Source organism: Gossypium hirsutum, chromosome D02 (assembly GCF_007990345.1).
Source record: "Gossypium hirsutum isolate 1008001.06 chromosome D02, Gossypium_hirsutum_v2.1, whole genome shotgun sequence".
Lineage (NCBI taxonomy): Eukaryota > Viridiplantae > Streptophyta > Magnoliopsida > Malvales > Malvaceae > Gossypium > Gossypium hirsutum.
In genome coordinates this window covers 67,995,830-68,021,952 of record NC_053438.1, presented here as the reverse complement: position 1 = coordinate 68,021,952, position 26,123 = coordinate 67,995,830, and the positions used below count along the sequence as shown (strand labels likewise).

At 31.5% G+C, this 26,123-nt stretch overlaps 2 protein-coding genes across 6 annotated transcripts; both read left to right on the top strand.

The window, feature by feature from the left end:
• The first annotated feature begins 10,208 nt into the window (after positions 1 to 10,208).
• Positions 10,209 to 12,150, top strand: LOC107907736 (transcription factor bHLH52). The gene is made up of 2 exons (XM_016835060.2): positions 10,209 to 11,123; positions 11,793 to 12,150. Exons 1-2 carry the CDS (start codon positions 10,494 to 10,496, stop codon positions 11,976 to 11,978), a joined length of 816 nt encoding a protein of 271 aa, XP_016690549.1. The 5' UTR covers positions 10,209 to 10,493; the 3' UTR covers positions 11,979 to 12,150.
• Positions 12,151 to 13,795: 1,645 nt separating this feature from the next.
• LOC121214816 (probable protein phosphatase 2C 62) lies at positions 13,796 to 22,093 on the top strand. Of its 5 annotated transcripts, XR_005910552.1 has the most exons (11): positions 13,796 to 14,161; positions 14,385 to 16,765; positions 17,543 to 17,673; positions 17,929 to 17,995; positions 18,351 to 18,438; positions 18,678 to 18,847; positions 19,600 to 19,743; positions 20,001 to 20,129; positions 20,260 to 20,435; positions 21,568 to 21,677; positions 21,773 to 21,827. XR_005910552.1 is itself a non-coding variant. In XM_041089095.1 (10 exons), exons 1-10 carry the CDS (start codon positions 13,942 to 13,944, stop codon positions 21,840 to 21,842), a joined length of 3,576 nt encoding a protein of 1,191 aa, XP_040945029.1. In that variant the 5' UTR covers positions 13,796 to 13,941; the 3' UTR covers positions 21,843 to 22,093. The 5 variants fall into 5 exon arrangements, 4 of the variants coding, with proteins under 4 accessions (XP_040945029.1, XP_040945030.1, XP_040945028.1 ...); XM_041089095.1 differs by lacking the exon at positions 21,568 to 21,677 and having other exon boundaries at positions 21,773 to 22,093; XM_041089096.1 differs by lacking the exon at positions 21,773 to 21,827 and having other exon boundaries at positions 21,571 to 21,683.
• Positions 22,094 to 26,123: the final 4,030 nt, after the last annotated feature.

Sequence of the window (26,123 nt, the reverse complement as noted above, 5' to 3'; positions counted from 1 at the left end):
TTGGTACCTATATTTATTAAATTTTCAAATGATGATATAATACAATCTCATAGTGTCACATTCAATTAATAAAGACAGGTTGTTGAACAAATTAAACAACATGTTCCCAATTCAGCTAGTTCAATCGGTTTGACCGCCAGACTAAGAATAATTAAATAAATAATAAAAATTCATAAAAATCTAAAAACATTATTAAATCGAGTCAACTTGTTCAATTGTTTATATTTATTCTGGTTTTCGATTTTAGCAATGTCAAGCAGTTTTCCAATCAATTGGTTCAACATCTTTGTTCAAACCTTATATCAATCAATTTTTAGTTCATCCAATCCAATCTTGTTCTAGTAACACTGGTCACATAATTTGATCTTGACAAACTTCAAATTTAAAGATCAAAATAGATCTAATTATCAAGTTCAAAGACCAAAGTATACAAAAAAATCTACAACAATGTAATACCCCTTACCCGAGACCGTTTCCGGAGTCGAGCACGAGGCATTACTTAGCTTATCTTATTAATTCGGAGTATAAAAACTTGTTTTAAAAATTTATTTCACTATTTACAGCAAATCTGTCCAATCGTGCAGTAGTTACTAAATTAATTATAACTCTAGCTACGGGACTCGGAATTTAATTCTGTAAATTTTCCTTGAAACTAGACTCATATATATTCCTACCATAAAAGTTTTAGAATTTTATGTTCAGCCAATTAGTATATTTTATTAGTTAAAATCTCCCCTATTTCACCACTTGACTGTCCTGACCTCTTGCCACTAAAAATAAATTTTCTCATTATAGGATTTTCATATGATGTTCTCACTTGTTTCTACAGAAAATAGACTCATTAAAGAATCTAAGCATGTAAAATACAGCTCAAAAATATTTTTGTAAAATTTTTAATGATTTTCTAAACTCAGAACAAGGGACTCCAAAAACAGATCTGACCCTGTCTCATTAAAATTCACATATCTCAAAATATAAAATTTCTTTTGTTAAACTATTATTTTTCCATGAAAATAGACTCAATAAGATTTCAATCTACATATCATTCACCTTCTAACTAATTATATACTATCCTATGTGATTTTTCAAAGTCACGTCACTGTAGCTACTTGAAATCTGTTTCTTTGCAAATTTTTACTCTTTCATGATTTCCATGCATGATTTATCACCTAAACATACATAGTACCAAACATATTCATACTTAACCATTTTAAAAGCCAAACTTTATCACATACTCACACATATTCCTTTAGCAATATCATAAATACAAACATTCAAAATGACTAATCTCTATACATCACTTAGGTATATACATTACTTAGGTATATACATTACTTAGGTACATGCCACGTTATCAAAAGAAAAGTACATCACTAAAATTTTTCTGAGATCGGGATTACTCTGGATGCTGGACCGAACACTGGTTTTCTACTAACCTGCGCACGGAAACAACCGTACGCTGAGCATGGGAATACTCAGTGGTATTACCATAATTCAAATTTATAACATTAATTGATAAATTATATACATTTAATTTATGTCTACAATTATTCATTAATTGTCTCATACTTTAAAACAACTTGATCACTAATAACAATAAGCAATATTTCAATTTTATATTTAATTGTATTCATACCTTATTTCACTATCTAAATTTTATTGGATTTTTCAACATCTCATTTTAATAACTCATTCCAAATTCATACAAATTCAATCAATTTATCAACTCATTCATTATCATTTCTATTTATGTCCAATTTATACTTTAAATCTTTTAATAGTCAAATTAAAACATTTAGACCAATATGTTTCAATAATAATAATAATAATCTTTTAATTCGATTCGTTCTTTTATAATCAATTTACACTTATAATCTTTTAACACTCAATTTATTCATTAGATCTATAAATAAATTTCAATAACTTGTATTCAATTAAATTCACATATTATTTCACTATTTCAAATCATTTTATTTTCACTTCTCATTTCTCAACAATAGCTATTTCAATTTGTTTTTCTTTACTTATATGTTTACATCATCTCATACTACCAAAATCAATTCATGAACTATATCGTTATCTATTTCTTGAACCCATGGTTGATACATCTCATTTCCATATCTCGATTTAATATCTTATTTCAATTCATATTTAAGATCATTCAATAAAATTTATATTATCAAAATTATTCATTTACCCCTATTAACTTGACTCGGACTTTGGCGGATACACGGATCCAACCAAACACACCAGAATGGCACCCAGTGTCTCATCGGATAGTTTGAAGCAATAAAGTGACACCCAGTGTCTCATCAGCCAAGCTAAAGTAAGTTGGTACCCAGTACCTCATCGAATCTATCCGAAGTAACAGTATGACACCCAGTGCCTCATCGACTCAAGGTCGAAGTATCCCTGAACATTTCCAATCCTATGGCATGCCAACTATATCCGACTCAGCCCGACTAGTTAATAGGGTATTCAAATCATTTTTCTATTTCAAATTCACTTTCGATTCAATCACAATTCAATCCAAATTTACTTTCCACTTTCTAATCAATATACAATTCAGTACCAATCTAATCAATATACAATTCAGTACCAATACATATTTCAGATATTCACATATAATCATACTTCCACTACACCAAAACAGGTCTTTAGCGGCGTATTTTGTGGCGTTTGGACAACAAACGCCGCTAAAAATTGAACATTAGCGGCGCATTAACGAAAACGCCGCTAATAATAAGCAATAGCGGCGATTCACAAAAAGCGCCGCAAAAAAATAAGGCCAACGACGTCGTTTATTGAGTTTTTGGGCCATTAGCGGCGTTTTTACAAAAGCGCCCTAATGCTCCTGTCTTTAGCGGCGTTTTCTGAGAAGCGCCGCAAAAAACCTAAGGGCAACGACGCCGTTTTCTTTGTTTTTGGGCCTTTAACGGCGTTTTCTTAAAAGCGCCGCTAATGATTTGTTTTTTAGCGGCGTTTTTCTGTAAGCGCCGCTAATAGTAATAAAAAACCATTCCAATTATCTCATGATTTGATATATTTTTTATTATAAGATGAATATTTCGTTGTATTTATTATATATTGGTCAAATTTACATTTAAATGATAACAAATAATATTAATGTTTAATACAAAATGTTTTTATTAATTAAAGAGAAGTCCTAATTAAGTCCTAACTATTTATTATTATTTTTCAATCACAGTTTATTTAAATTACTTTAGTAGAAATATATATATATAAAATTATGAGTAAAATAAAATATAATACAACTTAAATTGTTGTGTTGTAAAGAATAAAAAATAGAAAAAAATTTGATATATAGTTCGACTAAATTAATATATAAATCAAACAAAGTAATATAAAACACCAAATTAATATCGTGATTAATAATATTATATATTATTTAATTAGTCGGGTTAGTACGGATAATGATGAATAATTATGATAATATGCATGGGACATGGCATATAGCTTCCTAAAACGATGTGGAGTGGGCACCAAACTCTAATTAATAATATTTTTGTAGTCCATGCCCCAGTAGAATGGGTTGAAACATCGATCTTTTTCTCTGGATAATGATATGCAAATTAAGTGAGATGCTTAGGGGTTAGGGGTGTAGAGGTTAGACGTTAGGCTTTAAGACTTAGGGTTTAGGGGTTTAGGGTTATAGGGGTCGTGTTAGGGTTTAGGGTCTAGATTATTTTTTTTAATTTATATTTTAAATATATGTTCTTTATGTACGTAATTGTAAATGAGATAATAATAAATTTAATAAACTGAAATTATGAGTATATATATAGTTGAAATTATGGCTTAAGAGATATATATTAATATATGTTATATTTAATTACTGAGATTCATACCATTTGATATTATAAGTATCTAAAATATTTATTTTGTACTACAATAATATTACGATTTGGGATTCTTGGTTTTTGAGTTTGGGGTTTAAGATTCGGATGTAAGGGTTTGTGGTTTGGGGTTTGGGGTTTGGGATTTGGGTTTTTGAGTTTAGAGTTTAATGTTTGGGGTTTGGGGTTTGGAAATTTAAGGGCCAGTTTGGGGTTTAGGGTTTAAAGATAAGTTATGATATAATATTTGATTTTAGGGTTTGTTTATGGTTGTTTCTAGTTTTTGGGTTCAGGTACGGTGTTCCGGCTAACGGGTCACGGGTCATGAGTTTTATGGTTTAAATGTGGATATTTTACAATATAATTCGAATTAAATTAAATTTAAATTATCAATTTAATAAATATATATATGAAAAAGGATTAAATCCCAGAAGCTTACAAAAATTAGATGGTTTTAGGGTTTAAATTGTATTCATTGAAAACGATGCCGTTTCTAGTGGATTTGTATTAGAATTAGCGGCGCTAAACATGAAACGCCGCAATAGATGAAATAATACCGGCGTTTATTATAAAAGCGCCGTAAAATCTTGTAAGTTGTGAAGAAAACGGCGCCGTTTTCTTATTACATTTAGTGGCGTTTTATACAAAACGCCGCAACTATGTTTTCTTTGTTACGGGAACGACGTCGTTTTCCATTGTTATTAGTGGCGTTACACCCAAAACGCCGCAAATATATTTTAAAGATTACACGAGTTTGCGTTAAACGACTGCGTTTGACCTTATATTTAGTGGCATTTATATATAAACGTCGCAAACTCGAAATGGTGTTACGAAAAATGACGCCGTTTTCTTATTACATTTAGTGGCGTTTTAGATAAAACGCCGCAAGTATGTTTTCTTTGTTACAGAAACGGCATCGTTTTCAAGGATATTTGTGGCGTTACACCCAAAACGCCGCAAATATATTTTAAAGATTACAGGAGTTTGCTTTAAACGACTGCGTTTGACCTTATATTTAGTGGCGCTTATATATAAACGCCGCAAAATCGAAATGGTGTTACGGAAAACAACGCCGTTTACTTAGTTGGTTTTAGTGGCGCTTTTATTAAACGCCGCAAATTTGCATTATAACTTAAGGAAACTGCGTCGTTTTCCATTGTTAGTAGTGGCACTTTGCTTAAAACGCCGCAATGTTGTTTTAATTTTAATAGAAACGATGCCGTTTTCTATATATTATTCGTGGCATTTTTTCTAAAACGCCAAGAGGTTTAGTTACTTGATGGGGAAACGACTGCGTTTGGCGATATAGTTAGTGGCATTTGTTTATAAACGCCGCAAAGGGGTTAAATATGTTGACGTAAACGACGTCGTTTGTTTTCCACCATTTTCACCAAAACAAAACTAACATAAGGTCCCCGATTCTCCACCCCCCCAAAACAGACATCTCCCCCAAATCCCTAAAATTTCCCCTAATCCCTAACAGTTCCCCAACGTAGTCCAGAACGGCGCCGATTTCTTTGCTGCATCACAGCCTCCGTGCGTATCCGGTACCGCAACCATCGGTAAGTTCGTCAACTTCCTTTTTCTTTTTCATGCGTGAACATTTTCATGAGTTTCAAGGCATGATTTGTTTTCTGTGTTTTTGTCAATTTGTCAAGGCTAAATGAACTTGATATTTCTTTCAATCACTTGGAAGTTGAAGCAGAGATGATGTTACCAAGTTGTCAAAAACAATGATTTGTTGTCATTTTGATTTTTGATATGCTTGATGTGGGGTTATTTAATTGTTAACTTGTTAGCTTGTTCAGTACTGCTAATTTATTTATTCGTTATTACTTTTTCAATGTTAAAAGTTGACAGCACACATATATGCAGTAAAGGTTTAGTGTTTTAATATTTTCTAAGTCTTTGAATTTTTTTAAAATCGTTTGTGCATAGATGGCATTCTTTTTTTTAACATATTTGGTTCTCATATTGATAAAGTTTTACAAACTGAAAAAATATTTGCTGCTAACTGATCATGGTTCATCTACTGTAGGCAGAATTAATATTTGGTGCAATTATTTTCATATCTGACCATTGACATCTGGTTTGCTGCCTGTGTTTTGGCCAAACTATTGTTTGGGCAGGTACAGGATAATTCATATACATTTTCCCTTATTTATATGCATTTTCCCAAATTACTTAACCAAATTCATGTTTCTGACTGCAGTCTGTCTTTGTTGGTGTGAGTGAAGTAGACAAAGTTGAGTGAAATATTAAGGTATGTTTTAGTTCATAACTTAAATCAGATCTAGTTTTATCATGATGATTTTTGAAAAATGTTTCTTTTGCGGCACTGGTTTTGTATACATGCAATTGGTTTTGGTTGTTTTCCTTTAGCTTATGTTTCATTTTACTTATTTTACAACTGCCATGTACTTTTCTGACTTATGTTTTCTTGTATTATCCATCAACGATTGTTATATATGTTGAGCAAAATAGAAGCAATTGTTTAAATTGTACCGGAATTACATTAAAATATTTTATTTTAAAATTATTCGAAATTTCGGAACTATACGTTACATTCAATAACAAATTAGTCCACTTTCTTTTCACATTTCAGTTTCATTGATATCAAATATGCTTAATTGTTGTATACATATTATTCTATATCGCAAGTAAATTATTTCGAAAATGAAGGTTATTTATTTCTAAATAATATAAACATTTGGTTAAAAGCTTGTATAGTTTTAAAATAATTATATGTTTTCGTCCAATTTTTTTGTTTTTCCTTTAGTTGCTATTTTAATCACGGAAATTTAGTTTGTTTTGTTTTCTTTTATTTAATTTGAATCTTGGAAAAAAAATTTCAAACTTTGACCGATTTTTAAGTTTAATTTTAGATAACTTACAAAAATTTTGTTAAAACTAACATAACATACATAATTTAATTCAAAGTTACTGACTATTTATTTTAAAGTTAAATTTCACATAACATACATAAATTAAAGTTACAATTTCTTAACTTATATAATATTAAGATAACTTATATAATATTACATAACTTATATTATGTTAAGATAAAAAATCGAATTACATAACTTATATAATACATTTGACTGACATAATACATTTAACTTACAACTTACACAATACATAATAACTTACAACTTACACAATACATAATAACTTACAACTTACACAATACATAATAACTTACAACTTACATAATACATAATAACTTACAACTTACATAATACATTTAACTTGCAACTTACACAATACATAATAACTTACAACTTACATAATACATAATAACTTACAACTTACATAATACATTTAACTTACAACTTACACAATACAACTTACTAAATGATAAAAAGGCGGAGTACGAAGCAATTGCTTCTAGTGATAGTTCGGTTCATCTTGAAGATATTGATAATCGGATTATTACTGAAGTTTTGGGTCCTGAAAGGTATGGTCGGGTTCGATTTCAAGGATCTTTTGTTAGCCCAACCCAATATTTTGGATCCAGCTCCCACCAATACATGGCTTCGGGGAGTCAGGCTCAAGCTGAAGTTCAGAGGTTAAAAGACCAAATGGCTCAGATGCAAGCGACTACAATTGAGGTTCAAAGGAAATATGAAGAACTCCAGCTACAACTTAAAGCAGAGGCGGAAGCGAGGGAAGCAGCGACTGCAGCGAGGGAAGCGGAGGCTGCAGCAAGAGAAGCAGAGCAGAGCAAAAAGTACGACGAACTTCAGCAGCAGCTTCAGATTATGATGAAGATGTTTAAGTCGCAACTTCCACCTTCATAGTGTATGACATAAATATTTTTATCATTTTAACATTTAACATTTAACATTTTTTGCAAAAACAATATGAATTCACTTTTATTTATTGATATTAATATTATTTTATTCCCTTATGTTAAAATATTATATAAATTTATTGCTATTGGTTGCTTTTGAAATGTTGCTTTTGAAATTTTGCTACAGGAGGGCAGAAAAAATGAAAAATTTAATAAAAAAAAATCCCAAAAATAGTGGCGTTTTTGTATAAAAGCGCCACTAAAGAACATGTTCTTTTGCGGCGTTTGTAAAAATGCCACTAAAGAACATGTTCTTTAGCGGCGATTAGAAAAAAAACGCCGCTAAAGAACATGATCTTTAGCGGCGTTTTCCCTTAAGCGCCGCTAAAGAACATGTTCTTTAGCGGCGTTTTTTTCTAAGCGCCGCTAAAGAACATGGTCTTTAGTGGCATTTTTTTACAAACGCCGCTAAAGAACATGTTCTTTAGCGGCGTTTTTTTCTAAGCGCCGCTAAAGAACATGATCTTTAGCGGCGTTTTTTTCTAAGCGCCGCTAAAGAACATGATCTTTAGCGGCGTTTTTTTCTAAGCGCCGCTAAAGAACATGATCTTTAGCGGCGTTTTTTTCTAAGCGCCGCTAAAGAACATGGTCTTTAACGGCGTTTTTGTTTGTAAACGCTGCAAACATTTGCGACGTTTTCATTTGCGGCATTTTTTCCGGCGCTTTAAGAAGCGCCGCAAATATCTTTAGTGGCGTTAAAAAGCGCCGCTAAAGGCCTAAAAAAACGCCGCTAAAAACCTGTTTTGGTGTAGTGTTCAATTCAATTCAAACCACTTTTCAATCTATACTCAATTCACATATTCACACATAATCATAATTTAATTCACTTTTATTCAATTCATATTTTTAATTCATTTAATTCAATATCGATATTCACCTTATTTTTATTTACTAAACATATTATTCAAAATTCTACAATTACTATCAATAAATTCAATACCAATACGTATATATATATTTCATTCAATTCAATCGTGATACTCACCTCAATTTGCTTATCATGTATATTAATTTAAATTTCAACAATGAATAAATAAATTCGAATTATGGTAATACTAACCGAAATTTCTCTCAAGTCACTTCTTGTCCACCTTTTTCCTTTTCCTTTCTCAGACAATGACTCTTGCACGACATTAGCTACGTAATTAAATAATTAAAAATCATTAATACACAATTTCATCTAAATATTTCCATTTATACCTAAACTTTACCCAAATTCTAATTTAATCCCTTATCAATACTAATTTTATTTTCCCATTCTAACTCCGTATTCTCTCTTAATTCTTACTATAAACTCAATTTAGCTCTTCAATTTCACCATAAATCCCTAATTTCGGGATTCTTTCAATTTAGTCCCTACTATTCAAAACTTACACTTTATTTTAATCTATAATTAAACTTTCACTTCTATTATAATTTAATCCTTTTTACTAATTACTATTAATTAAGCTAAATTCACCTATCTAAAACCTAATTAAACACACAACTAGTCTAATAAATATTTCTAATAATTATTTTCGAACTCAATTTACTAAGACGGAGGCCCGATAATGTACTTTTTTTTATACTTGTGAATTTTGGGTTATTACAAACAATGCTGTAGTGAAGCTACAAAGGGCTCCAAGTATTTACGATAGTTATAAAAAAAGGACTAGATTGATCAATAAAATCAAAGTTAAATTATGCTTTTTTAAAAAAAATTGATATTTTTATACTAACTAAATGATAAATATTAAATTTCGTTAAGTTTTTTTTTTCAAAATATGATTCGATAAATATATTATCATATGAAATAAAATGTATTTTTCTTATTTCTACATATTACTAAAAAGAAACTTAGTTAATGAAGCTAAAATTCAAAAAAATATATAAACTAAAAATGATGCAATAAAAAAACATGAACTTATTGAACAACTTTATGCTTAGTACATAATTGATAACATAATTTAACCAAACAAATTTAACTACTACTATTTGGGTCAGGATTGAAATTTTTAAATTCTGAAAAGGACACAAACAAAATTTGACCAATTCAAAAAGTACATGAACTAAAATTTACAAAATTAAAGTAAAAGAACTAAATCTATAACTTACGCATTATTTGGTACCTGAGTTTTTTTTTAATTTGATACTTGAATTTAGTTTAATACCTTGGTTTTTTCAATTTGACACTTAAATTATTTTTTGTCTCAATTAAGTACTTAAGTTTGGCTTCAACGTTTAATTTGGTACTTGATTTTTTTGTCCTAATACTTATGTCTTTTTATTAGAGCACGCGTGTCAAATATTCTTTAATCACATTATTCTGTTTGGTTTGGGTACCAGATTGAATGTTGAAGCCAAATTCAAATTTGATTAAAAAAACTCAAGTAAATTCAAGTATCAAAGGGTCCATTAATCAATCCAACGAGTATGCATGGCAGCCGCCGCCAAAGCGTGGAAAAGGATCTTTGTTTTTCAGTTTCTTTAATAGGAAGGGGAAAAAGAGCCCTAGCGTTTTTAGGAGACAGTTAACTACCTTAACCCATCTTTCCTATTTTATCTCAACCTACCACTCTCTTTCTCTCACATTCAGTTTTTTTTTTTCATTTTTTCTTGTGATTTTATCAAGTATCTGTCTTCTAAAAAATAAAAAATCTCTTTGTGTCTCCAGTCTAGACAGGTCAAGAACCTCTGAAACTTTTGACAATTTTCCATCCTTGAAATCCCTTTTCTAAGTTTCCTTGTAATTGTTTTGCCATTTGCATTTCTGGTTTTGCTTGTTTTCCTTTTCAACAACTACCATGGTTTTAAGTTCATATTACTCCAACTGCGAAACCGATGTTCAGAATCTTAACTCGGAGCCAACTCATCAAATTACAAAAGCAGTTCAAGCTGATGATCATCATGAACAACAACAACAGCATCTTCAATATTACTGTGATCCACCATTTGAGCTCCCTTTAACTTTTCTCGATCCTTGCATTGACCTAAACAACAATTTCCTTCACCCTGAAAACTACTACAGTGCCCCTCTACTCCCTTACGACCCTTTAATCACCCCATACGATAACTTCAGCTCTTATCCATGCCCTAAACGCCACAAACTCATCGAAGATCATTGTTTGATGCCTGGTTTCTTTGATGGGGTTGCTCTAAATTCATGCCCTCAAAGCATGAATGGTGTTTATAGCTTGGAAGGAACACACACAGTGGGAAACTGTAAGAAAATTAGCGATGAAAAGTGTGTGTCGGTACAAAGCATTGCGGCGAGAGAGCGGAGGAGGAAGATAACTAAGAAGACTCAAGAACTTGGGAAGCTTGTACCTGGTGGGACTAAAATGAACACTGCTGAAATGCTTCAAGCTGCTTTTAAATATGTCAAGTATTTACAAGCTCAACTTGGAATCCTTCAACTTATGAACTCCTTTCCAGTAATTTTCTCGGCTATTTCTTACATTTTTTTGCTTTTATTTTATTTTATTTTATTTTTTAATTAGATTACTGTCATCTTTTATTAAAAAAAAGGGAAAAAGGAAAAATTCAGTTTCCTCTACCCCAGGTATATAGAAACCTAGATTTTCTTCTTAAGAAACCTTTCCCATATCTATCAATTTCGATCTAAATTAGTTTCTTTAACAAAATTAGAGTAATTTAATTTTTATTAATTTCAAAAGTGAGTAACTAAAAAACATTAATCCAGACATTAATGTTTTCCATCAATTGTACGCAATTTTAATTGCTATAATAATAAATTTAGCTCTCAAAATTTAGACATCTTGTCAATGTAATCCCCACTTGACAAATTTAGCTTACAACATTTGTATATATGTACAAATGTTGAGCCTAAATTTATTGAATCTTTTAGAACCAAGATCAAATTGACAAAACATGTAAACATCAAGGGCTAAATGTACTGTTATACCAATCAGAATTATGTATGATTGACGAAAATTGTCTTTAGTTGTTCATGTTTAAAATTGACAAAGATTAAATTGCTCTATTTTTTTTAAAAGGGACCAATTGAGAGGGATTGGAGAGGTATTTTGCCCATTATATGATTGGTAAAACAAGCAAATTAAGGGGTTTAATTACAAATGCAGGAAAATAAGGAAGGGAATCGCAAGGACAAGGAAAGCATGCAAATTGTAACATCTTCAAAGGTACAAGAAAAGCTTTACATAGAAGAAAAGTGTTTGGTTCCAAAGGATTTTGTTCTGTCTTTGACAACACTTTCAAGGCCTCCACTCTCTGATGAACTCACTCGCCTTTTGTCTTCTTCACCTTAGCTAGTTAGCTCGCCATTGCTGAAATTACTCTCTCATGGTTCTTCTACATTTAACCAATTATGTTCTTTTTTTTTTATTTGATTAACGATCTCTGTACTTAGTGCTTTTTTTTCTAACATATGTAAGTATCATTGATTTCATATGAATTGCCTAGCAAATAGAATTTGAGATTCTATGTTAGAAGTTTCTAAATAACTAGACCTCCATTTATTAGCTCAAATGAGCATAACAGACCAACTGCAGCTAAATTTTTGCCATTGGATAAAGCATTCTATTAAATTATGTTTATGTTCAGGAAAATGCGGATTTAAGTATACTAAAACGTATTAATTTTTATTTAAAGCATCTAAACATTGTTTACTTTTATTTTTTGTATTTTAAACAATAATAGTAAATTTTCAATTTTGGCACCCTTTTACTTTTTAATTATGTAAAAAAAAGTCAAATATCAATTTTGGTCTTCATACTACGTTAAAATTTGAGATCTGATCTTTATTCAAGTCCATTATAACGCCATTTTTTGCAACATGATTATCTAGTAAGTACTTTAACAATTGAATTTAAATTTGAAAAATAGATAGATAATATTCTTAAAAATAAAAAATGGGGATTAAATGTCAAATATAGAGAGAGTACAAAAACTTAGAATATATCGTAACATTTGAATTTTAACTATTTAGCCCAAAAATAATGAACTCAACGTGAAGCGTGGGTTGAAAAACTAGTTTAATAAATTAAACTTTTAACGAATGTTACATTTCATTAATTAAATGTGCAATGATAAATTTATCCCTCAATATTTACGTCTTTTGTCAATTTAGCATTTATTCCTTTTTTTAGCTAAATTTGACTATTAACTTCTAAAAAAAACTCAAATCCCTTTTTTATGGAAACACTGACTAAAAAATTATTTTTTTAACGATGTTAACGTGGCAACCCGTGTGCTAGTCTATGTGTATTTCATGTTGACATGATACTATTTATCTTATATGTCACGTTGACAAATAATTTAAAAATGATAAAAATATCCAACAAAATTCAATATGTATATAAAGTTCATAAAATTTTAAAAAAATATATGAAGTACAAGTGAATTACCATGTGAGCTGTCATGGTTTAAAAATTTAAGGTTTTAGTAAAAAAAAGTAATTCCAACTCTTTTTAAAATATTGATAGTCAAATTTGACTCTTTTTAAAAGATTAATGCCAAATTTTGCTAAAAAATAAAGGCTAAATTGAGAAAAAAAATATAAATATTAGTGCTGCATAGGTTATTGGTGCAACAACACGAGGAAAAAGTTTATTTGACACATATGTTCTAAAATAATTAGACAAGAATATTTAGTAAAAATTTTAACTTAAAATTAAAAGGTTAGTAAAAACTCTTAAAAAATTAAAACCTCTTCAAAATAAACAAAAATATATTTTTTTACCATAAACAAATAGTATAAGTGACTAAAAATTATGATAGTTTATAACTAATTCATGATTAAAGCATATGAACACGAGTAATCTTAAAAATTTTAACCGCCGGTAATTTATTATCTAACTTACTCTTACTGTTATACTCGAAAGGAAATTTTGATCTGCACTGTTGCCATTTCTACTGAGAGAATAAGGGACCTCATCACCAAAATCGCGACAACATCCCCCAACTAGGCACTACTATTTGTGGCGTCAGAAAGAAAATGTGGGGAAAAAAAATATGTGCTCTAATTTTTTTTTCTTTTGTTAATTTTTTTCTACTAATATTTTCTTCTTCTGACACGTGTAAAACTGTAGATTTGAACCCCTGGTCATCAACAGCCGATCCCCGCCTTCAATCATTCTCCTTATCCATAATATCACGCTAAGAACAGTAGAATAAGCTATGAATTCCCCAGCTTTAAAGCTTAAACTCATTCTAAAATAAGCTTTCACCGTTGCGTTTAGTCTTTTGTAAATTGGTAGTATAAATTATGCAATGGCTGCCGATCCTTTCTTCTTCGCCTCTCTTGAAGCTCGCGCCATGAGTTTTCCCAGCTGCAACAACTCACTCTTCTGGCGCTTCCGCTTCCCTCCATTGCATTTTCACACACTTCGCTTCTCTCCTCCCAAACATAAATTCAATCACCAGTTCGTCGTTTCCAAGTGCTCAAGTTCCGATTCCGTTTCTGCTGATGTAGAAATCCTTTCAGCAACCGGTACGCCGTTTAAAATGATCACTTTAATTCCTTTTTTTTTGTTTACTTTCGAATGATCGAATTCGAATCTACTGTTTGTTGAATCAACTATTGTTAAGAACAGCATAATGTTATGATGTTTGAAAGTGTGTTGCATTTTTAATAACTGGTGAATTTCAAGTAAAAGAAGCTTAGATTAAATTTTGTTCGTTAGGATAATTGTGAGCGTTGGTGAAATGTGCAGAGCATTCTGATGGCAGCGTTATCTTCCGGTTTGGAAATGCGAGTGAAACAGCAATAATTGAAGATCAAACGCAAACAACCGATGAAAGTGCTAAGGTTGTTGCCAAAGTTGGTGGCAAAGATTTGGACAAGGTAGATAAGAGCAGTATTAAAGCGGTTGGTGTTTCTGATGGAGATGCTGCAGCTGTAGAACCTATGAAGAAGAAAGTTGGCCGTAATTTTCAGGTTAAATCTCAACCTAAGAGAAAACTAAGACGAAATGCAACCAAAGTAACTGAAGTTGTTAAAGAGAAACCTGCCTCTGTTGTCAGTGATGACAGAATGGTTGAGAAAAAATCAGTTGATTCTTCTAAGAATATAAATATTAAAGATCAACCCGATGAGCTTGGGGATGTTGTAAAAGTAGAAAATAATGTTGTCCCCAAGGAAAATGATGAGTGCATTAGTAAAACTGAGGGTTCTAGTAAATTGAATGTGGCATTAGATCAGGAATTAGTTCATCATGTAGAAATGGTTTCTACTCCATTGACAGCTTCTGTTGTTGAAAGTGAAACTACTACTCTATTAGGTTCTCCAGAGTTGGGTTCCGAAGTTGAAGTGCCCCATGGTGTTAAGTTACAGGAGACAAATAAGGGTGGTTCTGAAGGAAGTGGTGAGAATGATGGTAAAACTGAGGATACTGCTCTGAATATGGTATCAAAGATGGATTTAGCTCCTGATATAGAAAAGGTTTCTCCCCCACTGGGAGCTTCTGATATTGGAAGTGAAATTACAACTGAATTGACTCCTTCAGAGTCTGGTTTGGAAAGTGAAGTTCCCCACAGTGTTAAGTTGGAAGAAGAAGAAAACGCTGGTGCTGAGGAAAATGGTGAGGGATTTGGTAAATTTGAGTGTACTATTTTGAATACAGAGTCTAAGATGGCTTTAGTTCTTGATACAGAAAAGGCTTCGCTTCCACTTGAAGTTTCTGCTATTGAAAGTGAAATTACAACTGAATTAGCTCCTTCAGAGTCCAGTTCCAAAAGTGAAGTTCCCCACAGTGTTAAGTTGGAAGAAGAAGAAAACGCTGGTGCTGAGGAAAATGGTGAGGGATTTGGTAAAATTGAGTGTACTATTTTGAATACAGAGTCTAAGATGGCTTTAGTTCTTGATACAGAAAAGGCTTCGCTTCCACTTGAAGTTTCTGCTATTGAAAGTGAAATTACAACTGAATTAGCTCCTTCAGAGTCCAGTTCCAAAAGTGAAGTTCCCCACGGTGTTAAGTTGGAAGAGGATGAAAATGCGGGTGCTGAGGAAAGAGGTGAGGGAATTGGTAAAATTGAGTGTACTATTTTGAATACAGAGTCTAAGATGGCTTTAGTTCCTGATACAGAAAAGGCTTCTCCTCCACTGGAAGCTTTTGCTATTGAAAGTGAAATTACAACTGAATTAGCTCCTTCAGGGTCCAGTTCCAAAAGTAAAGTTCCCCAGAGTGTTAAGTTGGAAAAGGAAGAAAATACTGGCGCTGAGGAAGAAGGTGAGGGAATTGGTAAAATTGAGTGTACTATTTTCAATACGGAGTCTAAGATAGCTTTAGTTGCTGATACAGAAAAGGCTTCTCCTCCACTGGAAGCTTCTGCCATTGAAAGTGAAATTACAGCTGAATTAGCTCCTTTAGAGTCCGGTTCTAAAAGTGAAGATCCCCAGAGTGTTAAGTTGGAAGAGGAAGAAGACACTAGTGCTGAGGAAAAAGGTGAAAGGATTGGTAAATTTGAGTGTACTACTTCGAATATGGAGTCTAAGATGGCTTTAGTTCCTGATTTAGAAAAGGCTTCTCCTCCATTGGAAGCTCCTGCTAGTGGAAGTGAAACTAGAACTGAATTAGCTTCTTTAGAGCTTAGTTCCAAAAGCGAAGTTCCTCACAGTGTGAAGCTGGAGGAGGAAGAAAATAGTGGTGCCGGGGAAAATGATGAGAGAATTGGTAAAATTGAAGGTATTACTTTGAATATGGAACCTAAGATGGACTTAGCAGTGGAAGAGGTTTGTCCTCAAGTAGCAGATTCTGAAAATAGCATTGAAAGTGAAATTGAAATTCAATCTACTTCTTTAGGAGCCTGCTCCAATATTGAAATGCCTAATAATCTTGAGTTCCAGGAAAGCGGAAAGGATGATGCTGGTGAAGAAGTTGCTCAAAAATCTGTGTCTTCCAAAGAACATAGCAATGAACAAAGAATAAATGCATCAAAAATGTTAGTGATGATAGAGGATGCGACTGAAGGTGAAGTTGGTGAAATTAAGTTGAACTCCACTTTATCTGAGGTTGAGTCAATTCTCAATGAGGCTACAGTCCATACAACAATGAATCAATCTGTTGATAGTGACATAGTCAAGAGCTCAAAAATGGTTAGTTCTCTATTTTTGTTTATATTAGCAGCTACAACTTGTCCCTTCTTGGTGTTTATATTCAATTTGGATATCCCAGTCAAATTATATAAATGCAATACTATAAATAATAACAAAATTGATGATGGGATATTGAATGGTTTTCCCGATTCTCCTAGGTCAAATAATTTTACATAGAAAGTAATCATCAGTAATCCTTATTGCTTTTTTATGCCATCAAAGCTGTTAAGACTAAGGCCTAAAGAATATCACAGTGAGGATCCTGTTTTTGTGTGACTAACCCAAGATTCAAATATAAAATATGTGCTTTATCTAAATATTCTGGCTGTCTAGTTGCTAGAGAAGTTCTGTTATTATCAGCAAAGCAATACAAATGGATTTAGGATTTAACTGTCTAATATAGAGTTACAATACAAGACTTAGGCATGTTTTGGGTTTAATTTTCTGAAAAACGTCTTTAAAATTGTGGAATTCTCATGAGTATGACTAGTAGTTGGTAACATATTTTTATTTTCTTCAGAGTTTTATGCTTTATTAAGTTCCAGAAACCCATAACTACCTTTAAAAAATATTGATTGGGCTTCATAGGGTTTCTCCGCCCTAATTGTCAAAATGCTGCCTGCTTGTGCATGTCACCGGTTTTTGTCTATATAATACTTTATTTTGAAACCTATTGCATTATCATCGCAAGCAAAGAACTCACTCATTGAGGATCTGAATTTATTTGTGCTCTCAAATCAAATTGCCTGGAGTAATATGTATATTTGTTGTTTGTAGTTGGATGAGGGTGTGGCTTTCTCAATTTCCCAAGCAGAGATAACTGAGGCTGATGCACAAAGTGATAACAAAGTCAGACAGCTGACAATGCTTAAAGGTGTAGAGTTACAGTCTGGTGGAACTTTGGAAAGGTAAACTACTCTATTGTCAAACGAATACACAAAGAGTTTCCTGTCTATCTTATAGATCACTGCATCAATTATTTCTTATAGATCATTGCATCGAGTTCAGGTTGAAATTTTTCTACTTATGCTTGCCTTTTGGCCAGATTGTTGCTGTTCTCTATGATTTACTCTTTTAAATAATTGGTTGATCTTTCTCCCTTCTACATTTTGACAAGTTCTCTTACATCCTCAACTTTTTTTCTTCTAAATGTGTTCAAACAGGGAGGAAATCTCAACAGCAGGATTTTTCTTATATTCTGGTGCTGCTCTGTTGCCAAATCCGACTAAGGTACTTGGGATAGTCATAATCAGTTTTATCTCTTCAACTAATTGTTTTAATTTGCCAGAATCATGAAAACTTTGGAATTATGGTCAAAGTGGATAAAAATAAATCAAAACTCTTTGTTAAATTTACCGTTAGGTTTTGTCTAGCTTGACTTTTTAACATTTTCAGATCAATATAATGCCAAAAAAATGCATCTCTCGTTATTGAGAGTAGCTTAATGAACTTTGGATGTAAAAGTAACAATTAATACCTTAGAAATTTTTAATTTTGAAAGATATCAGTTGCTTGGGCACTTTGATGTATATTTGACTTGAGTTTGAGAATTCTGTTTGAGTAATTCAAATAGTAATAATTCCAGGCCTTCGCAGGTGGAGAGGATGCTTATTTTATTGCCTGCCAGAATTGGCTAGGTGTTGCTGATGGAGTTGGTCAGTGGTCATTTGAAGGTATTATTCTTTGTGATTATCCTCATTTTTGTTTTCACCAGGACCAATTCTTTGTATGGAATGAGTTTATGTTTCATTTTTATCCTTGCACTGCAAACCAGGAAAGAGTTGCTAGGAAATATATCAAATTTACATTAAATATATGTTGAATCCCTGGCAGCATACTGGAACGCATAATAAATGTCATCGTATGTTGCAATGTCTGGACTGAATTATTTGTTTCCTATCTTATCCTTCAGGGATTAGTGTTGGAGTATATGCAAAAGAACTTATGGAAAACTGTGAAAGAATTGTGTCTGATAGAAATGGAGTTCCAATAACTGACCCAGTTGAGATCCTTAATAGAGCTGCAGCAAATACTCAATCTTGTGGTTCGTCTACGGTTTTGGTTGCTTACTTTGATGATCAGGTATGTTGTCCTTCAACTTGACACGCTTTTCTCCTATGCAAACTTCAATTAGTCGTTATATCATAGAATTAACTTACAACCTAATCCTAACCAAACTAAGACTCACAGTTTGCAAACAAGTCTAGGATTTTACTAACAAACCTTGAGTCGAGAAATATAAGCAAACCTAATTAACTTCACTAGAGGAATGGTAACTTGATATACAAATAGACTTGTCATTTGATGAAAACTTAATTGCTCAACTTTTCTGAATGTTTTTTTCTCTGAACTTTTTGTCTGCGCAAAGTACAAGGTTAATGAGTTAACAAAACATTTTCAAATTTTTATTGAGAGTCTTATTTGCATGAATGGTGATTTTTCCTAAAGATTGCTTTCTTGACGTAGGAATATTACTAATCATATACAAAAAAGATCCTTCATATTCCACTAGTCTGATTGAAACAGAGTAGTTTATATTGCTATTGGATCTAAAGACAACATATTTCCAAAAGTTCATAATGTTCATGCTTACACTGAAATTTATCTTCTGTGTATTATGATTAGTAAAACTACTGTTGTCAAAATATGCATGAACTGACGACTGATGCTAATTATTAGCTAGTCAATCTACTTTGTGGGAATGAATATATTTCTTTTCTCAATGATATAATGGCTTGATTTAATTATAATTCAAAAAAGAAGAGGCTGATAATGAACTTGGTGTTCCTTTTTACAACTCATACTTGGAAGGCTATGCCTCTATAAATCTGCAGGCTCTCCATGTGGCAAATATTGGTGATTCAGGCTTCATGATCATAAGAAACGGTGCTGTGTTTAAGAGGTCTTCTCCGATGGTTTATGAGTTGGCTTTTCCTGTACAGATTGCAAGAGGAGATCAACCCTCTGACTTTGTAGAGGTATACTGTTTGAATTCCATTTCTAATAAGATAAAAAATCTTATTATTGCATACAAAAGATAAAAATATATTTGTAATTGCCTCCTGCAATTTGAAAAGCTGATATGATCCTATATCTTCTTTTTCAAACATATATTGAGTTTCCTTTATGTTAGAAGGTGAAGGTAAAAGGTTCTTTTCTCCCCCTTTCCCATTTCCTCCTCGTATAGAGGTAAAATAATATGGGTCAATCTTTTTACACATGGCTGCTGGTTCAGGTTTACAAAGTTGACTTGTATGAAAAAGATGTGATTATCACTGCAACTGATGGACTTTTTGATAATCTTTACGAGCGAGATATAGTTTCAATTGTCTCCAAATCATTGCAAGAGAGTTTAAGGCCCCAGGTGCTTATCACTGGTATTTTCCATTTCCATCTCCTTTCCCAAATATAGTAGTAAAATGCATAAGGTGCATGTGTGACATGATAAGATAGTCTTATGTGCATGGTAACCCCAACATTTATTTAATGGGCAGGAAATAGCAGAACTCTTGGCAACTAGAGCGCAAGAGGTTGGTCAGTTATCATTGGTGAGGAGTCCATTGTCAGATGAAGTGCAGGCAGCTGGGTATGTGGGATATAGGGGCGGCAAGCTTGATGATGTTACTGTTATTGTGTCATTGGTGAAAAGGCGATTCAGTAATCATGCACGGTAAGTTTGTTATCTTTGCCCTAGTTTAAAATTGATTAATATCATGTGGAAATTCATCATAAGATCATCATAGAAAAATATGGCTGACTGTTGCAGGCTTAAGATTTTCAAAGGTGAACCCTTATTTGTCCATTTAGAATGCTATCGTATTCCTGTTCATTAAATAAATTATCAACAGGAGTGAAAATTATTCATTGACCTGATTCTTAGGCAAAGTGTCTTCATATTGGACCAGTGCTAATCCGGTTTATCGGTTCCTCTTTATAGCAAATGTCGTTGTGACAAGGTGGTAGAAGTTTTTCTGTTAAAGCGAGTTCAGTTGACCAGCTGTCTTAATTTCTATCAACCCGTTGGGATTGTTTATTCCATATTAGATTACTTCGATATTGATGTAGTCGTCATAGCAGTTTGGCATCTAAAACTGTTTGGTGATTAATGCTTGAATTTGCGAACCTGAGCTCGACTGAAAAACAAAATTTGCTGCGTATTTGCTGCAGCTTATTGGGTCATGGCCTGAAGTAAAAGTTTCAGGCCGACAGATATACACCATGTCTTCTTTTGCTTAAGTGACCCAGAAGGTTTTCTTTCATAGAATACTTCAAGTTATTTTCATGATGAGATACAGTTTATGCTGACGGAATTGAATTAAAAAATGGCATATGTAGATGTCTTCGGTATTAATTATCCCCTTTTGGATGAATTTCTAATAAACTACCGTCACCTCTGGTCTCTTCATATCTTCATATATCATCTGTGGATGTGGAGGACCATACAGGATCCACTAGCTCAACTTGACTAACAACTAGAGAACTAATTAGATAATAAAACAACCTTCTGTTCACATGCATTGCCTCTGACCAAATGTATTTTGTTACACAAGACATCCATGCATGTTTGTTACACTAACTCGGGAGTGTAATACAAATGTGTCAATGCATGAATATGTTACTTCAGGACAAAAGGGGGGAAAAAGGGAAGTGTGGGTAAACATAACATGTAGGCGTGCCAAGCATGCGGGTGGTTGAAGTGATTGGTTTTCATATATTTGCATATTACCAGATTTAGTTTATTAATAAACTGTTAGCAATAAGTTTCCTAACTTTCATTCCCTCTAATTGCTTTCTTGTCAAAGAAGCTAAGACAGCCATTCCTTGGGGGCCATGGGCTGCCATGGATATATGTCGTCTAGCCTTCTGCTGATAACACGATAATTGAACTTGAGTTGGCACTGCACCTAGGAAGGTCAGCACAACTTCCCTAACACCCTGGCACCTTCAATTTTTGAATGATACATGAAATGCAGGCATATGGGGGATTAATTGCATCTGTAAATGCAGATATTTTGACTTGGATTATCGACATAGAGCTTGTTGGCCTGCGAATAACATGGAGATCTTTGAGAAATAATACAAGGGATGGATGGGAGGCTATATAAAATTTAGATTTAAGTTGATTTATACCTTCGTACCTACCGTTTATCCTGAATCCTTTGATAACCTTATTTAATGATCATTCGATCATATCATATATTTCAGCTTGAAATTGGTGTAGTATAACGAGTTGAAAATAGCAAATAATACTCGGACAAAGCTGGGTCGAATGTAGTATTTTAAGAACCTGTATTTTCCCTCATAACACAATAGAATTTGATTATGTTATACCTAATTGTTTGGACCAAGCAGTAAGCCTATAAATGGTGCGAATAATCTCCTCGAAAGAACCGCTCAAACAAACCCCTCAGGGGAGACTCCTCGAGCCAACAATTGCGTGAGCCCTACTTGATAATCGCCACATTAAATTCTTGTCACAACATCCTATTTGAGATGACACAGGGTAAATCAATTTTACTTAGACATGTACAATCTTACCACTTGGTCACTTGACACGCGAATGGTAATTAATCATGTGGTGTCTAGGGATAAGGGACTACAGGTATATAAGAACTGTAAAAATTGGATAGCAAGGAATTCCTTCTTAAGTCAGCTCACCCCATTCTTTCTGATTCCTTTCTTCTTTCTTACTCTCAACTCTGACCACATTATTTGACGGTTTTTCGTTTTGTATCAAACGAGATGAATTGTACATCTTTACCACCTTCTCCATCTTACCCAAATAACCTTCAATAGATTAAAAATTCAATTAACTCATTTCAACTTATATAAAATAGAAATAGATTAAAATTTCAATTAGTTCATTATGAACTTATTGTTTGTTACTTCTTTGAAAAAACTATTATCTATTAATAGTTTGCATGATTAGTAATTTCCTATTGTTAAGAAATACATGGTATAAGAAATTTTAACAACAAAAATTTGTATAACCTAAATAATTGACTTAGATACTTAACCCACTAAGTAAATGAGTTTACCTATTGGTTTTATATAATTCCAACATGACTTTTCTAAAATGTTTCACTTTACCTTGTGTCATAAAATATGTACAAATATATTGGAATAACACAACACACCTTTTGCCATGAAGTTTGTGTAAGAAACATAACTTGTGCCATAAAATATGTATAAATATACTGAAAAAGTGTTATGACAACACACTTTGTGACATACAATATATATTAGAAACATAATTTGTACCAGGAGACACATATTTTAATGTATTATTTTTACTACTCTGCTCTGTTTTTTTTTATGATTTATTGTATTTTAGAGGTAAAATTAAAAGCTTAAGAAAAATGATTGATTCCTCAAAAATATGTTTCCTTAATTTTCTTTCTTCCACACATATTTGATTGAGTTTTACATATTTGATTGATTTCACAAAACCTTTTGTAGTTTTATCAAGTTTTTTTTATATATTTATAATGAAATTTTTGATCGAGTTAATATTACTTTTTAATTAGATTTCAATTTAATTATAAAATAATAAAAGTCAACTTTTACAAAATGATATCTTGTTAAAACTTAAAAAATATATACAATTAATGGGACTTGAAGATTAAAACCCAACTACCATTAATTTTACTTTACCATTTTAATTAAAATCATATAAAAATTTATATCAATTATTTTATGAATATATTACATATCTTTCTCACTCACACGGTGAGTGGGATATAATCTAGTGAGTTTTTCTTCTTCCTTTTTCTTAAATTATATTATTGAATTTTGGCATTGAGCCATTAACTCAAGTCTTCTAGTTCAATCTAGAATCGATTCATTGATTTCTTAAATTATATTATTGAATTTTGGAATAATTATTAATAGAAGTGTGGAATAAGCAATTTTGGAAACATAAATTAATGCATTATGAACTAACGCCCTATGCCTGAACTAAAAGTCTTACCCATTGCTCACCACTACCCAATAAAAGTCTTCCAACCAAAATTATAACAATAAATTAGGAGTATTGAATTTTATTCCTTTTTATTAAAAAATAAAAGAATTAATTTTTTACATCAAATTAAAAAATTAGCGTGACTGATAGAATAATTAGGCATTAACATTTGACGTGTTATATGTACCTCATTCTAATATATATAGATTAAATTTTAATAATAAATATGGATGAAATTTTTTAAAAAAATAATTTACTATTTAATCTAAGATATAATTTATTCATTTTTAAATAAAACGAATAAAATATAATTTAAATTTTTTATGATAGTTTTACCAAAAAAAAGCATTTACAAAATTTCAAAATTGAAGGCTATTACAACCCCACCACTTTCGCCACTTTCATTTTTTTTTTAAAAAAAAAGAAACCCCACCATTTTGGTATTTTTATGGGAAGTGGATTTTTATTTTACATTTAGAGGTGGCGTACCCCAAGTGAAAAAAAGTAAATAAAAAATGCACAAATGGAATAAGGTAAATTGAATCCAAAATTAAATTCAAATGGAAGGTGATAAAAGAAAGAGGAAGGGAAGGGCATTTCTTTGACGACATTTGACTGGGATGCGGTCCCCCTTTAAACCTGGGTTGTAACTTGTAAGCATCTGGAATCCTTTCATTTCACCGGTTGGCATGCATCCTACAAACACTAACACAATCCTCTACTTCCAAGTTCCAACCATACTTTAAATGAATATTTTGCTTTAGATGTTTATTTTTTTGAATAATTTATATTTAAATATTAAGGTTTTTAGATATCAATAAAATTTTATCATATCATCAAATTTTAAAGACATAAAATTATTATTATACACTCATCCATAAAAAAATTATTTTATAAACCTTTCACCATTACATTATTCATGATCCATTTCGAATTATATAATAACATTTCAACAATATTTTTCATGTGATCAACACATAATTTTGGTAATTTTTTTACCCTGAACCCCAAACCCAAAATTATGAACCCTAAATCTAGAATTCCAACCCAAAACCTTAAACTTGAACACCAAACACGTAACTCTAAATCGTTAAACCTTAAACCTAAATCCAAACTCGTAACTCGTAACTCGTAACCTTAAACCATTAAACCTAAATCTCAAACCTCAAATTCGTAACCTTGAACCCAAACCCGAATCTTGAACCTTAAATCCCGAACCCAAACCTTAAATCTCAATGTTCAATGTCTAAGGTTTAGGGTTTGAGTTTAAGGCTCGACATTCTAGGTTTGGGGTTCATGGTAAAATAATTACCAAAATTATGTATCAATAACATGAAAAAATTGCACAAAAATGACTAATTTTTTTTAAATTAGTTGCAAAAAAATAAAAAAAGATTAACTTATGAAAAAAAAGATAAAATGATTAAAATTTGTAAAAGAAGAAAAGATGTTTGTTTATAACTTAAAAAATTAATTATTTTAAGCAATTTAATTAAAGTTAAATTAAGTTGGAAAAGATATTAGATATAGATGAATATATAATAATAATTTGTTATCTTTAAAATTTAATGACGTGTCACTATTTTGTTGTTGCCTAAAAACAATACTTTTTACGATTATCCTAATATAATTTATTTCCTTTTTTAGTTAAAGTTGATCTTCAACTTTTTAAAATTATCGAATTTAATCATTAATTTTTTTTAAAAATCAAATCATTTTTAATAAAAATATTAAATTTTTAAATATGATAATTTGCATGACAATTCATATTTATTTTATTTTATTATTTTTTAAGATTTCGAATTTTTTATTTTTAAATATTTTTATAAAATTTAAATTATTTGTTGACATGACATATAAGATTAATAGATGTAGAGTGTCACGCTAATAGACTTGATCATGGGCTAGATCACCCGCCTAGCCTCGAAGGTCTACTCAAAAAGTAAGAGAATTTTGAGAAAAATATAGACAAAAAAATGGGTAAGGACAAAAAATAAGGCCCGTTTCCTTGGGTAAGAATTTTTTGACTTGGGCTTGACCCGAATTTGACTAAAAATAATTTCCCTCCTATTTTGATGTTGTTTACTATTGTTTTAATGTCATTTTGCTATTATATTGTTACTATTTTTTGTTATTTTTTAGATATTGTATAATTTTTATTTTCTTGTTAATTTTGTTACTATTTTAGAGACATTTGTTTGTTAAGTTGCATCTATCTTAGTATTATTTTTTAATGTATTTTCAATTTGTTGGGAAACATTTATTTTAATGTTTTTAGTGTATTTAATGTATTATATTTTTTAAAAAAAAATTCTATATAAAAAATTAATAAGGGCGGGCCGGATCGAACTTGAAAAAAATTTTAGATCCATTTTTTGAGTCAGGTTAATCCTAGAA